This window comes from Pezoporus flaviventris, unplaced genomic scaffold, assembly GCF_033815535.1.
Source record: "Pezoporus flaviventris isolate CSIRO_AGI_PZ_B2104156 unplaced genomic scaffold, CSIRO_AGI_Pfla_v1 ptg000005l, whole genome shotgun sequence".
NCBI lineage: Eukaryota > Metazoa > Chordata > Aves > Psittaciformes > Psittacidae > Pezoporus > Pezoporus flaviventris.
In genome coordinates this window covers 3,677,571-3,693,264 of record NW_026892553.1, presented here as the reverse complement: position 1 = coordinate 3,693,264, position 15,694 = coordinate 3,677,571, and the positions used below count along the sequence as shown (strand labels likewise).

Sequence of the window (15,694 nt, the reverse complement as noted above, 5' to 3'; positions counted from 1 at the left end):
GCCAAAATTTCATCAAGTCGTATGTCCCTGGAATATATCTCTCAGCAGATGTCCAGTAGAGACTTGTGTCCTGTCCACAAAGCATGTTCCATCTGGGTTGCAATGTCCCTGCCAAACTGAGCATGTGCAATCCACTCGGAATAATTAGGCATTCTTTGTTCTGTGAAGAGCAAAATTCATTTGCTCCTTCTGGTTGCAAGAAACTATGGGTGGCGAAGAAGGAAGACAAAAATGGGGTGAGGCTTTTTTAGGAGTGGTATGTGATTTCTTTCTGTTGCAGAAAGTGAGGTAGGAAGGACCTGAGGGAAGGAGCAGCCATCCTGGAATGAGGAAGGGTGAGAAAAGGGAGTGACAAAAAGTAGGGAGAAACAAGTGTGAGGGAAGAACAGGACAAGAGCACAAGGCATGAAGGAGTTGGGAGATTAAGTGAAAAGAGCAAATGCAGAAGATTCACAGAAAACAGCAAGTTCTGAAAACTCCATCATGAGCAGTAAGGGCAAAAGGCGAAATCCAACAGTTACTTAAAAAGAGACTGACAATGACACACTTTTTCCCCATGTAACCCCTGCCTTACACAAGATACAGGCTGCTTTGGTTCTGAATTGTAACTAAGTGGGACTATATTAATTTATTGTAAAAATAAAAACCTACATTTAGCTGAGGTGATGGATGACAAGGTAATGAACTACTACAATGGTGACAATGGAGAGACAAGCCTGTCTTGTATAAGATGAAGTAGAATTTTAACCTAGAAAAAGTCTTTCAAACTCTACCTTTACCTCACTATCACCTATGATAACAGTGCTGTTCAATTTAGTTGAATGCTGTTTTAAATGCTCACAGTACCCTACAACTGGTAAGCATTAGTAAATTCTTTTACTGATTACTGTAATTACCATTACAACTGTCTCTGAAACGAGCTACGATGTTTAATACACATATACAGAGGCAAAAATGCTGACTTTCCTGAAAGATCAGGCAGGAGGTGACTTGTATTTATGATCAGCAGCTAGTATCATTGTGCCTCAGACTTCCAGCTGTAATGTAGTGGTACTTATATCATTGAAGAACATCATTGTGAATTGTAAATCCTTTAGATTGGTGAAAGCACTCTAAATTAATTACTGATTTTACATTCAGTGCATGGTTTAACTTCTTAAATAGGTTTAGGCCATATAGGGGATGAAAAAATATTAAAAAGAATAACTATGAACTAGATGAACAGATTCCAATTAGACTTAATTATGACGTACTATGATACCCAAGTATTTGCTATTTTAAAGTTGTTCTTTTAATATGACTTACTGCACGCAACTAGAGTACGAACATACTTCATCAGATAAACTGCAAAGGAAAGAGAGACAAACCCACTGTTGTAGTATATTTTTTTCCTCCTCCTAATCTTTGATAGACTTACATCTAAAATAGATTTTTAACTTTTGGAACCTATATTTATATTTGATGTCAGTAAATGAAAACGAGGACATTTACTAAATTATATTAATGCCAATATCACTAAATCCTGACAGTTTATTTCTCAAATATTGCAACTTAATATCTGGGAGTAAAGAAGTGGATGTAATTTATAGGTACATTATGTAGGTATTTAAATATAGAGTAACAGAAGTAATTACCTTTCAGTATCTCCGCTGATTGTGTCTCCTGCTCTCTGTAGAAGAAAAACAAATAGCATTAAGCACGACTAAAGACTATGTATACTTCCTTGGTGCACTCAACATAGTGGTATCTGCAGCAAGAGAAGTCACAGAAGTAAACCACAGTAGTCATTCTGTGACTTCAAGGAAAAGGAAATGGAAAATTTAGTTCAATTTCTAACTAAATGTTCTTTCAGAGTGAATATCAAGCTTAAAGCAATTTGCATCTGCACTTATAGCTTCAGCTGCTGCATAATTGTGATCAAAGCTCATTAAAATAAGAAAGCTAAAGATTTGTCATAATGTCAGTGTTTGCAAAAATATTCGTATTTAAAAGGGAGTTTAAATGTAAAGGTCAAATATTAGAATGTAGTATACAGAATTTCAGAAGAACAAACTGTCACCAAAACTTTCTTTAATACTGTTCTCTCCTAGCTTTATATAACTTGATTTACTACACTGGCTATTCCTCTGAGGTTTGGAAATGAACTTGTCTTGCAGTAGTAAGTGATTCAAGAATGGTTCAGCTGTAACACAAATTAAAAAATAAAATCTTCTGACTGTTTTTGTTACTTTAAACCAAGCTTTATGATGGAGGTTTCCCACAGCTTGAAATTTCAACAAAGTATGCTTTAAAATGAATGTGTATTTGTTTGTAAATGTAGAAATCTGTACTTGAAAAATCTTTGACTATATGCTTTCTGACCAACCAAGCATGAAACAGATTATTTTTTGTAGGTATAATATTTGTGTTTTAATATCACCCCTTTACGCATAGAGTAAGGTACTTAATCCCATGTGACTTCAGGGAACAGCTACAAAACTGAAATTCATTTAAAAGACAGGAAGTCTGCTGGGTCTGTGTAACCACATGGGCTGTAACACAGATATATTCTAACAGCAGGCTTTTCTAAGAAGACTTTAAAATCTTCAGGGCACAAGTATGTGTTTTGCCACTCCCCACCTTCCCCCTTTGGTGTATCTGTATACAGAATCATTTCTCATCTTTTACCTTGCTATTTCTACTATAGGTAATAGGTTCACCACTTGAAGAAGGCAAAAACACCTTAAGTGATCAAGTTATCCTGGTATATAATATATATATGTATATTATATAAACTAATAGGTTTGCAATGGACTGATGGTACCATAGTAATATGAAAATACATCAAGAGTCCTTTTTGTCACCTGCTTGCATCTAATAAGAGAGTTATCTAAGCTAAGATCCAACAGACATCTTCCCCACAGCATGACCATGTAGATCTACATGACTCTTTTTCTTTTCTCTTAAGCGTTCCTGTTATCCAAAGCATTCGTCAGATCCAAATGAGAATCAGCCTCCTACGGGAACATCGTGAACAGACAGTAGGATTATTAATGGCAGAGATTTATTTCCAAACTATCAAGCATATGAAGTTACTGACAGCCTATATAAAGTCAAAAGTGGATCACTAAATCAGTACATGTTTCATAATGATTACAGGGCTAAAACTTAAAGAATGGCAAGCACTCCTCTGAGTGCCATTCTTTGACAGGTTTGTGTTTTAACTGCCACAGCTAACCCACACTCAAGGCAGAGAATATATCACGGCAAAAGTGTTTTCAATACAATAAAAATGACGCGCAATTGAACGTTTTCACTTACGTAGCCTTTCCTGTCTCTTACCTTCTCCAATATTAGGATGCTACAAATTTTACAAGTAACTTTTGATTTTCGTTTGTTGCTACATTAACTACTAGCCTTTTACTTCTGGTATTCTGCAAATATTCTAGCAAATACAAGTATCAAAGATGGTTACATTCAAATAAGAGAAATTAGCTATAATTAATAGTGTGTAACTTGTGTAACTGCACAGATAGAACACTGACAATTACTTGCATGTGGTAGATTCCTATCTACAATTTCAGCAACCTTATATTTCAGCAGTTGCTTTGTTCCCAAACTAGAATTTTACTTCATCTTACTAAGAGGCCACTTTCATGACTAGTAGACATGTGGGAGACTCAGGAGGCACAAGTCTTGTCGTGCTGTCACAGACTATAAATTCACAAAGTCTGTGAAATTCAGGTCACAGAATTCAGCATTCTTTAGTGAGCTGCACATTTATGTAGCTCTAGGGGTTTTAGTGGATCTACTTCTCACTTGCACAAGTAGCAATGAAAGGACAATAAGGCCTGTGAAGTCTAACGGGGAGATCTGATGGTCCTCTCCCAAAGCAAATCCTGTAGAAACTCCTATTTGCCTGAAATTTCTACAAATAACTGACAACAAAAAACCTGTTTCCTAGAATCAAGATTTCATAATGCAAATAAATATTTCCTCTTAAAAAGTAAAGAAAACACATAAATCAGAAAACAAAAGAACCCTGAATTGCAGAGGTAGTGTGAAAACATTCAAAAGTTGTTCTTGTAGTTTACTAGTGGAAATGACTAGAATAGCTGGGAATGAGACTAAAATAATCTGACAGTGAGTGTTACTAATCTCAGTGGTCAAATGTAATGTATTCAATACCACCTAGATATGTAATTTATTCAGATGGGAAAAAGATTTTCACCATTCTGATGAATACTGTCCTTCTTTTATGCTCAGATACTGAATTCCATGCAAAAAATGATTTCTTCTCCTGCTTCCTTAACTCACATACTCATTATCCTGAGCATCACTTTTACATTATGTTTGTTTCAAAATCAAAGAGTAGCCTTGTTGCCGGGGGCTTTACTGATCTCTCCAGCTCAGTGAGCTGATGCTTAACCTATTGAATACACTTGTGAAATGATTATGCTCAGCTAAAAATGAAAGCAGCATTTGAGGTTTTTCTTCCACTTGCTCTCTTTGAGAGGTGAGATAATAGAGACAGGAAATAATCTCATGCAATCTGTATCTATGCACATTTCAGAGGTACTAAATTTTTAGGCTGAAAAAAACCACAAAATGACAGATGAGAAAGTTAACCGAAGACAGAAGAAAATATCTACTCAGAATGTTTAATTATGTGGTGCACTATGAACATTATATCAGCACACAATAGGTAGCAGGTTAAGCAACAATTTTTTTAACTAATCAAAATTCCGTTTTTGGAAAACTGTTACATCCCCAAGAGAAGCTATCCCAGATTATATTTGATGTTAAAAAAGTATTCTGAAAGAATGAATAAAGGAAGAGTGTCTTGTGGCTAACAAAATTTATCTTATGTGTTAAAGTGAAAAATAGTCCAAAAGGACAAATCACAACAATGGATAAACCGTGTTCTGTGTTGACCAAAGCCTACCTTTGTCCTCATCAATCCACTCTTTTAATTTAAGGGAAACAAAAGATAAATTTTTATCTGAACAGCAAAGGTACAAAAAAAATAATGAGAACAAAATATCAACACACCATCAAAAAAACCCCAAACCCAGGACAAAAGTTCTTCAAAAACTAAGAATAAATCCTGCATTCTTAAAAAATGGGTGAGGTTTTCTTGGTCAAAGAAAATCAGTGTATTCACTTTTAAATATATTTGTGTTCTCTCAAACTCTTCTGTTTTTCTGGAGCAGACACCAGATATGATTTTGTTGAAATAAACCAACTATAACTATGGTATTTTAAGGAATGAGCAATCATTCCATGTTGCATACAAGGAATCTTCATCTTATACATGATGTAGAGGGACTAAAGTGGACATTCACTTGGATTATCCACTAAAGTTTAGAGAATTTTATTTTATCACAGAAAAATTTCAAGGTAGAATATAGTGCCATTTAATAAAAAGCATGGTGAAGTTTCACAGATTTCAAATTAAAAACATAATGCAGTTCTTCCTGGTACAGCTGGAAATGCAATCACATGAAATTATGCCGGTAGAGATGGAATGTATTTCTATCTGCAACTTTCCACTGTCACAAAGCACAAACATTTTCTTGCTGAGAAGATAAGATCATCTGACATGCAGCTCAGTATTCAGCAGTGATTTTGCTGCACAAGACTCCACAGGAAAGGAAAGGAAAGGGAAGTGGAAAAAGGGGAATGGCCTTGAAGTTGAAAGGATGTAGTGTAGCTCAAGAAGTTACACAGGCCAGGGAATAAGACAGTCAATTCTTTCCCCTTCCTTTTTCTCACTTTCTCCGTTCCTCTAGGGACAGGCTGCCTGTGACCTGTCCTATTCAGGACTGGCCTCATGCAATGCTTTCCTTCATCCTCCAAAGCCCCATCCTCATTCTCTTGGTGAGGAACATAGGAAGCCTGCTGAGAAGAGGTAAATGGCAGGAACCAATGCTTGAACTAGTGAGGGAGAAAAACTCGGAGGAGAGTCTTCAAAGTACAACAGCTGGCTTCCCATGTACTGATCATTTTGTCAGCAACAGTGGGAGATGATATTTGTGTTATGAGTTTGCATATTATCATTCCTCTGGATTATATATGTTGAGATTATGGGAGTAATAGTATCAGTTATGGCTAATATTTATGAACGAATGCTCAAACCTCAGCTGAGCTTCACAAATGCTCTACAGAGATAGGTGCACACATGATGCTTGGTTGCAAGACAGTATATTATTTCAGGAGTAAGCTCAACCATTTTACTAAATTGCTTCTTTATCCAAAAAGGTCTACCTGAAACAAAGCTGGTTTGTGTTGTGCAGATCCATGACCTAAATTTGGTCTAACGTAGAGAATCCATACATGGTTTTCATTTTGCATTATGCACAGGGGGTAAAGGGTACCAGAAGCTCAGACTGAATGGTGATTTCTCTTCATTAGTGGAGTGGAGATCAAAGGCAAAACTTTTCAGCATGACAGAACTTCCGTTGTGGAATTAGTTGCTCAGCGCTAAATCCTAACTCAGATCCAACTGCCTTCTTGCTTCTTATTGCAAGTAGGTGTTTTTTACAGAAATAAAGGACAACCATAGTTCTAGACTAACACTGTTTTAGGCCTTTTTTCCTGGATTCAGGTTGATTGTAAAGTTCAGAATTACTGAATGAATGTGGAAATCTACAGGCCATTGACAGTATTAATAAAAAAGAATATTTTTTAACGTTTTATTTCCCTTTGTTTTCCTTTGTACTGTAAAATGCCTTTTCCCTTTTGAACTGTTTATAGATCATTGAAGAGTATACTTTAGAGAATCATTTCTGAACAGAACTGTGAAGAAATATGTTATTGGATATTGCTACTGAAGGATCCTAGATACTCGTCATGTGCACAGTTATAGTACAGCACATATGCAAAATCTTATTTTAAAATCAATACAACTGGACAGAATTGGTGTGAAGCTACAGAAGCTAGATAGACTTATATTAGCTTCTCTGAGCAGCTAGATTCGATATAATCATTCTCACAGTGATTTCTCAACATAATTGCAAGGTAGGGAAAGAAGTTTTCAATATTACAGAGATTTAAATTAAAAGCAAAGGTAGACTTTATTCAGCAATTCAGAAAGGAAATAAAACTGTGAAGAAAGTAATTCTCATCCTTGACAGTGCAGTTTTGTTTCTCCCTGCAGGACCAGGAAAGAAGAAATAAAATATGAGGACTTTTCCTTCCTACAAAATTGGCAGTAAGAGACTCCTCCTTCAGTCGTATGGAACTGAATACATAGATTCTCCCAGACTTAGTTGTTATAGCACTCAGGCTGCCTATCACCAGAAGAGGCATCTGGAACATCTGGCCCATCCCAGCATGCAGCATTGCAGGAAAAACAGATCTACATTGGTTTTGGACACATTTTAGGTCTCAGCATGAGCCATTAAATTTTATGTTGTTTGTCATGCTGACTTCTGCAGCTCCAGAACAGTTAAATAGCATTTACATCACTTTGTGCTAAAAGGCATGCATTACCAACTTCCTGGGGTCAGCAGGAAGAAAATAAAAAGCAAATTAAGCAAATGCTGTGAAACAATGACTAACCCTGAACTATTATAATGCTTCAAGTTACCTTTAAAATAAAAAGGGACTCCTGCCATAATATTCTCAATGACTACCTTGAAGCAGTCGTTATTTCTGTTATACTGCACAGGGAATATTGAAGTGAAAAAATTTATCTTAAAATTAATTAAAAATTAAGTCCCTTCTACATATCGAATTCTAATTCACAAAAAAATTAGAAGATTCAATAGTTTACAATCCAATTTCTTAATATATGACACTACAAAACAAAATATCCAATTACTTAGTAGATAATAAGCCCAGAACATTTACTGCCAAGTAAAACCAGAAAAGAGATCATTATCTTGCTTGAGAATTTAATGTAGTAACCAGTAAATTCAATTTCAGAGTTTCAGAAACTAGTGCAGATTCTAAGGCAGTAAAACCACACAGTTGAACACCATGTAGATTTTCAGACTGGGTCTGGAGTATGAACTTGATGAGCTAATATTCTTCAGAATGACCTCTTGTCAATAGAAAATAAAAACACATCCAGATTTTAACTCTTTTCTAGCAAGCCCAGAGTCAAGCCCAACAGTGCATTTCAACAGTCTCTAATGGATATACTTTTGTGGTATTTACATATACCTCATTGTTTAGCTTAATCTGGTAAACAATGTCTCTTCAGAAGGGAAGCATAGTAAACATCGGAAGTCATGTTCTAAGAAATACTTTATTGATTAATAATTAACCATAATAGCCTTGTTAATTGTAATTGACTCTCCTCAAATTCTGTGACATGAGTCACAGAATTGCGTATCAATTAAATTAGCATTATAAATATATCCTGAAAGGGGCAGTGTTTCTTGACAGTGATATTTTACTGCAACATAGCTTTATGCATCATTTTATATCCTGGGCATACTGCCAATGTTGCATTACCTAAATATCCATTTTATATAGTAACTCTGCATCCTCACAGCAACTTATGAAATCAGCCTAATTGTTTAATTTTAGGTTCCAAATCAACATTCTTTCCAAAGCATTAATCTAGTGGTGAATCTATGCAATTACCCATTTTGTAAAACTTCTTACGTCTGTGTCTGGTAATTTAAACTACTGTTAAGTGAGTGCCTTTTTTGTGTGTGTATGTATTTATGTAAGTGCTTAGAAAATAAAGCAATGGCTAAGCGATGCTGTGTATCTCAGTTCCTCCTTCCATCATGCCATTCTTGTTGGCTTAAAAGACACAATCAATCACCTTCCCTTTACTAAAGATGACTAAGATCCTGTTTAGCATTATCATCTCCATTTTTCAAAGCATTTAGGTAGGCTTAAATTTTTATCTCTATCCCAAAGTTGTTCTGGGCATGTATTAAGTGTAGAGGAAATAATGGAAATTTGATTATAACAGTTCTGCAGTTTTGACTTCCATAAAAAAAAACAACCAACCAAAAAAAAAAACGAAATCAGTTTTGTCATCTGATAGTACTGCCTCCAGGCAGCTGTGAAAAGACAAAACACAGAGCAGAAGAGCAAGGAAAAGGTAAGGTGACTTCAGACAAGTTCTTCTTATTATTTCTTTATTTTTAATATGAAAGTAACAAACGCTGGTTTATAGTGACTTGGTTTGCTAATGTTTAGAAGTATCTTCTTTTTATTAACCTTAATCTTGCTGTAGACTGAATTCTTGATAAAATAAAATCTCATTATCTAAATAAATAAATTAATGTGCCTATGAAAGTCCCAGTAACACCTTTAGATGTGAGATGATCTACCTAAAACCTAAATTTTAATTCAGGAACACACCTATCTGTTATTTTTATCTTCCTTTTTGTTACCAAAAAGCCATTAAATATTCTTTGATATTTAACATTTTCATTCTGGGTAGATATCTTTCAGGACAGATATGCCAAACAGTGTTTTGCTTCTCTTTTCAGAATTCTTTCAGTATTCAAAGTGGACAGATGCGAATACGAATGATTCTGTACTGGCAAGAACCCACAAAACCTGAGTCAACAAATACACAAGAGTTGCTGACACAGTTCCTCTTGTATATTTATAAGGCAGTTGACAAGTGCCTGAGATATTCCGATTCCTATGACTATCTGCTGAAGGACTGCAAAGGTCTGTTTCTAATGTTCAAAACATGTATGGTGATAAAAGAATTTATACCACTCTCTCAGTCAATGAATAGTCATTTTACATGTGTCCACCTCTGTAATTACTACACATTGTAGTAGAGTTTATGAAAGAGGTACTGCGCTGACTTCTTGGGTAGACCAACCACTACAGGTAACATTATCTCCTTTTTTCCGGCTTTCTGTATTTCCTTCAGACCCTTCACATTTGATGTATTATGTCATTAGTTTCATATTTATTGTGCTATCCTACAATATCATATTACTAATTTATCTTGCCTATTTCAAATAGTTGCATTCATATTAATATGCAACGAAAGCCACAGAATGAAGAGCTGCTCCTAGTGACAGTGACTTACAGTTGAAAAAAAATAATATAAAAGTGTGTATTTGTTGCAGACATTTAAGATAATATTTCTATTGAAATTTCTGTTACTACTGGTGATGAGAAATAAATAGACAATGAGCCTGGGAACTTAACCAATAACTATCATTATTTAAAGAGTGCAATTAGCATCTTACCCCATATGACTCATATCCCTTTCTTCAGAAGACAGGTGAGTCAACAGACAATCATCACTCTTCCAGAGATTACCTAAAGCCAGTTGATTCATCTACCATCTTATGAATAACGTTCAGTTTTCTGCAGACTTGCATAATTTTCTCATTCATCTTAAAAAATGAACTACTGCTTTTCTCTCTGGATCTGAAATCCTTTTCTGTGACTTTGTGATCCTGATAATCTATGCAAGATTTTTATATACTTACATGATAAAGTGGAACTGTATTGTTTTCTGCCAGTGAGAAATTCAAGACATCTTGCTGTCCAGGTTCGAGCCTAATATTAATAGTAGATGCCAATACAGATGGACTAATAGGGTAATTTGTACTGCTTGTGGGTTTGCCCTTTTTTCTTGATCTACGACCTGTGTCCCTTTTGTTGTCTTTTTGTGTCAAAGGCTCTTCTTGGATAACCAGTATCTTGTCATCACTCAGATACCGCAGGAGTGAATTCTCAGAGTCAGTTGTTGGAGGAAAAGAAAAGAAAAAAGAAACATTAGTAAGAGGAAACAAAAAGAGAATAATGAAAAAGGAAAGAAAAAGAACTTTGCTATCACCATGCTTCTTGCAAAGTTCATAATTCCCACTGGAATCGATAGAAACTTATTCAATTAGGACTGCTGGTCTGAACATTGAGAGTACAATTGCAGAGTCTTGTTTCAAATACTCATTCATACTAATTGAAACCTGTCTCAAAGAACATAACATCTATAACATCACTTACTGTTTTCTAGAACTGTGAAGATTAAAAACTGATTGCTGTTAACATATATCTGAATTTTATAAGTTTTTTTTTCCCCTTGATGTTTATCTTTTTTTTTATACTACAATTAGATAGAGTAAATCCCTTCTACTAATACAAACTTTTTAATTAGCAGAAACACAAAAGCCCAGATACTAAACAGGTTCTTTTATGTTCTCTGTGGTACTCAAGAAAAGCAGACTGGCTTCCTGTAATGGTATCTTCATGCTTCTTAGGTAACAAAGAAAAAAAACCTTGGAGAATAGGACAGAAAAAAAGAAAAAAATACTCACCTCTGCTTCCCCTCTTGTACATGTTTTGTTCTTTTGACTCCCCTATCCAACTGTACTCAGTAGGCATAGAAACAGGCCTTAAATCTCCTGGAAACAATCCCAAGATAAAACATTATAATTTTTGAAGACTAAAAATAGTGGCAGTATAGATTATGTTTATAAATTACAGTCATGACATGACCCTTCAGAGCAATCCTTTTTATCAGCACCTGTATATTATTATAGGTGTAGCATTCAGGATCAATTAAACACCATATATGCTGGATTCTCCTCTTCATCATACCAATCTGAAGGAAAGTACCACTACTTTGGTGAAATTCCTTGCAAATGGGAAGTAGATTACAAATATGCTTTTGAACTCTGTTCTGTAAAAACTTGCTCACCCATTAAATAGATGTTTTGGAATAATTACAGAATCGGTTTTTAAATGGACTAATATGCTTTAGTAAAACTAGAAAGACTGTTAATACAGATAGAATATTATGTATGTATCAATTAAACAGTAAAACCTCTCTGGCCTGGAAAACCACATGGTGAGTAATGAGGGGATCTCATTTCAAGAGCATGAATTTTAAATGCCTTAAAAAGAAAACATGGAGCGCAGTTTGGTAACAAAAGCAACAACAACAAAAAAAGAAGATTCAGACATTAAGGGTTTTATTAATACACTTTTATTGCTCTGTGGCTGTAAGATATAAATGGGCACTAGTCATTCCCTGCTATAGTATCAGTAGAACATTAATAGCAGGCCATTAAAGGAGGAATACTGCATACCCTACTATAAAGCATTAGCACTCTGGCCTTGTCAGTGTGCGTTATTATCACAAAACACAGAAACACACCCTCTACATTATGGGTTAAGTTCTGTCTGACCCATAAAGCCAAAGATTCATGTTTCCATGTACCAGCTGACTAGATTTTGTGTGTTTATTGAGCACTCGAACACATTTTTTTAAGGTAGCTTGCTACTGTTCTGTTTCTAGGATAATTATGGAACTTAAATGTGAACAAGTGTTTGTTTTCCATTATGAATTTTCCCAGGTTGATTTGAGTGACAAAGTATTTTCTGTGGCTTATTTGCATGCCAATATAGTGTTTTATTCACCATTCTTCCAAAACACAGGTTTGTAGCTACCAAAATGTTGGGAAGGATTTAAGAACAAACAGGTTTATAAGACAAGTATCCTTCTGGGTAACATGGTTTTCTGCAACTGGAAGGGATAACACACCTTAAGTACTGAGATACTCCCATATTATACTTCTACTCATACCATAATAGTTAGTGTATAACTAATTGTATGGTAAATAAATGTTTCCCTATCTGCCTGACAGTTGAAACTAACTACAAATGTATTATTCAATTCCTAATCTCAAATTTGGCGTTAGAAGAACAATACAAATTTAAGAAATAAATCAAACAAAAGGACGAATCAGTAATATGGAAAAGAATGAGAAACAAGTGAAGATTATAAATTTAAAAAAAAAAGAGAGAAAATAAGAATGCACATAACAGATGATGATCAATGTAATAAAATTTAGCAGTATTTCTGTAAAGAGAAGTAAGGTCTGGAGCTCTGGAGAGATTTGTAACACAAACGCTAGATAACTCAGCACAATTGACATCAGAGTAGAAATATAGGAAAGGAAACACACAAGCCAAACAAAGGAACCAGTGATTTTGCATATTGCTTATTTTGCTTCCAAGTTCTTTTGCAAACAAATGTAAGTAACCTATCAAGAGTTTTAACATTGCAACTTGGACATTTAGAACTATACAAAATTACTTTGCACAAGTACCAGTACAAATCAAAAACAAAAAAAACCCTCCAAACTTACTTATGATGTTTTTGCCTCTAACACATAAACCAGAAACAATTTGACAATGCTTTGCCACAAGAACTCTAAATACCATAGCGTGTTAGAGTAGGACTAATGTTATAGTATAACTCTTGATAAGACAAAAAATTCACTGCAGCAATGATAAATACAAGCTTAACTTTAAAAAAATGGTTCAAGAAAATGAACTTATCTGCCTTCCTAGATTTTGCATATATCATCAATATGGACTGTCTCATCTGCCTGAGTATCCTGCCACCTACCTGCTGCATCAGAGAGTGGATTTTAATAAGCACTTTAATTCTGTTAGATCCATGTCAGGATCTTTCTGAACTGTGGTTTATGTGAGTCCTTGCAATACTGAAAGTGTCTGCTCAACCATCAAAAACTTCAGTTTTCATTTTCCTTACTTTGCCCATGGCCATCTGGCTCCAGCATTGGATAGGTGTTAATTGGATCTACCATAAATCCTGTCTTTCCACCCAAAAGACATATCGTCACTTTGAAGGGTCAGATGCATATCTTTAAGTAAAAAAAAATCAAATACTACACATAAGTAGAAAAAAAAGATCTCATTTTAAGTCTGATATAATTGACAGATTAATCTGTAGTTTAAAAAATTTGGGTTTAACAATTGGTTTTGAAACAAAGGCATATTCTTGAGACTTTAAAATAAAATTCCTTCTAGATTTTCAAGGTTACAGAAAATCAGAACTGTCCATCAGAAACACTAGAAAAATCTTGCATATTACTGGGATCAGGCACAGTGCCCAACATTTGAAGTCATTGTGCAGCCTGATTCTATGAAAGCAAGCCAAATACATCCACCTGGCTTCAATTTTAATCACAGTTAAGACTTATCTTTCTTTCTAATTTTATTATAAAATGGTGTCACTTATCAGGTGGATAAAGACTGAATATTACTAGTCTTAAGATGGAATCCTATTCTTCAATGTTACAGCTTCTTCAAGCATCAAGTATATGGCTGTACTAGTTACTAAAAATATCCTATATCTCACAAAGATTTATTAAAGCTTCCCTGTTCTGAAAACACAGTATGTGAATGTATATACACAATCCTGTCCATTTTATAATTGCTATTTTTTCATTTTTTACTGTAAATCCAGCTGTAGTTATCAAAACACAAATACAGGACAAAAGTCTAATTGGGAAACATAAGATAAGCTTGCTTTCAATCTAGTAGAACAACAAAGCCAAAACAAAACTTGGGAAGATGGATGTCCTTTGTCGGGAAAGTCTAGCTACGGTGAATTACCACACTCTAGCAGCGACAGTTCAATGCATTTTGACATAATTTGAAATACCCTTGCAGCTTTTTAGATTGTACCCTCTCAGCTCTTGAAACAGCAGGTGAGGTTACTTTACTGCCGCTTATAAGTTGACCTTAGGCAAAAGGTAATACAGCTGAAACCTTAAGGTAAGCCATGTAAATTATGAGATAGATACCTCACATAAAATAAGAAAACCTCAGCAAACAGATCCTGACAGAGGAAAATGTACAGCTTAAATACCAAAACCTGTTTTGGCATCTGGAGCCATCAGCTCTAACTCTTCTGACATTTATGGTGGTAAGAACACTTCAGTCTGAGAACAGGGATGAGAAGCCGCGTTGGCTTGGCTCTAACAACTGAAAGAAGCAGGGGAAACTACATTTAATAACACACATGGTATCAAATCCTGCACGAGACCAACCACTTCTGTGGCAGACCAACAGAATCAGTGCCTGGAGTGCTGAAAGATTTTTCTCCCCCTCCCCCCCAAGTGTATTCCATTTCAGCTGTTATTGGATCTTTCACTATAACTGCCTTTGGTATTATCTCAATTGAACTGCAGCATGTTTTTATTACCTGGGTTCTTCACAGGCACATTTTTCTTTACTACTCTGAGCTTGTGAGAGGTTTTCCCTTTCCTAGATATCAAAGACCAACAAAAATTAGGAACTTTCTTTATTTTTCTTTTTTTTCTTTTTTTTAACAAAATGTGAGAAAGGAAAAACCTGAGTCTCAGAACGTTTTCTGAGTTTCATTCTTAGGTGAATGAAGTAAGTACTGATGGCATTGCGTACATATATATATATATATATATATATATATATATATATACACCTTAAAAGATATCACCTATCCATACATAATGCTATGATCAGGACAAGTTCTTTCTTGGCTCAGAAGTAATGCTATTTTCAGAAGCAGATGTAATAACAGTTCGTAAAAGAAAACTGTTAAAGTGGTAAACTTTACAGAAAAATAACTTACTGCCTTAAAATAAAACTGCTGAAACTATATGGAGAATACAGTGTTATATTTCAATTGTGCTCTTCCAAAATTCACCAGAACCAAGGAAATAGATTTTAACAGATGAGCAAAAAAAAACCCTGTCAATTCATTTTCAGCAATACATTTTATATGGATATGTATAGTCATATACAAGGTACATACACATATACCTGTACACTCATATGAATTTACATACACAAGAAATTTCCATATAAACCCACAGTAAATTATTGTTTTAATAGCATCTTAGGTTTTAAGCAGTCCCCAGTCTAAGATTTGGAAATATATTTCTGGTATTAACAAACGCACTGTAGGATACTAATG

At 34.8% G+C, this 15,694-nt stretch overlaps 1 protein-coding gene across 2 annotated transcripts in view; it reads right to left on the bottom strand.

The window, feature by feature from the left end:
* The window catches only part of LOC133265318 (connector enhancer of kinase suppressor of ras 2-like), a 187,726-nt gene that overhangs the window by 35,982 nt on the left and 136,050 nt on the right, over positions 1-15,694 (bottom strand). For both annotated transcript variants that reach the window (XM_061445698.1, XM_061445699.1), the window contains exons 12-14: positions 11,239-11,324; positions 10,410-10,664; positions 1,635-1,669 (exon numbers count right to left, since the gene is read on the bottom strand). In XM_061445698.1, the coding sequence (XP_061301682.1) occupies positions 1,635-1,669; positions 10,410-10,664; positions 11,239-11,324 (376 nt within the window). The remainder of the gene's footprint in view (positions 1-1,634; positions 1,670-10,409; positions 10,665-11,238; positions 11,325-15,694) is intronic.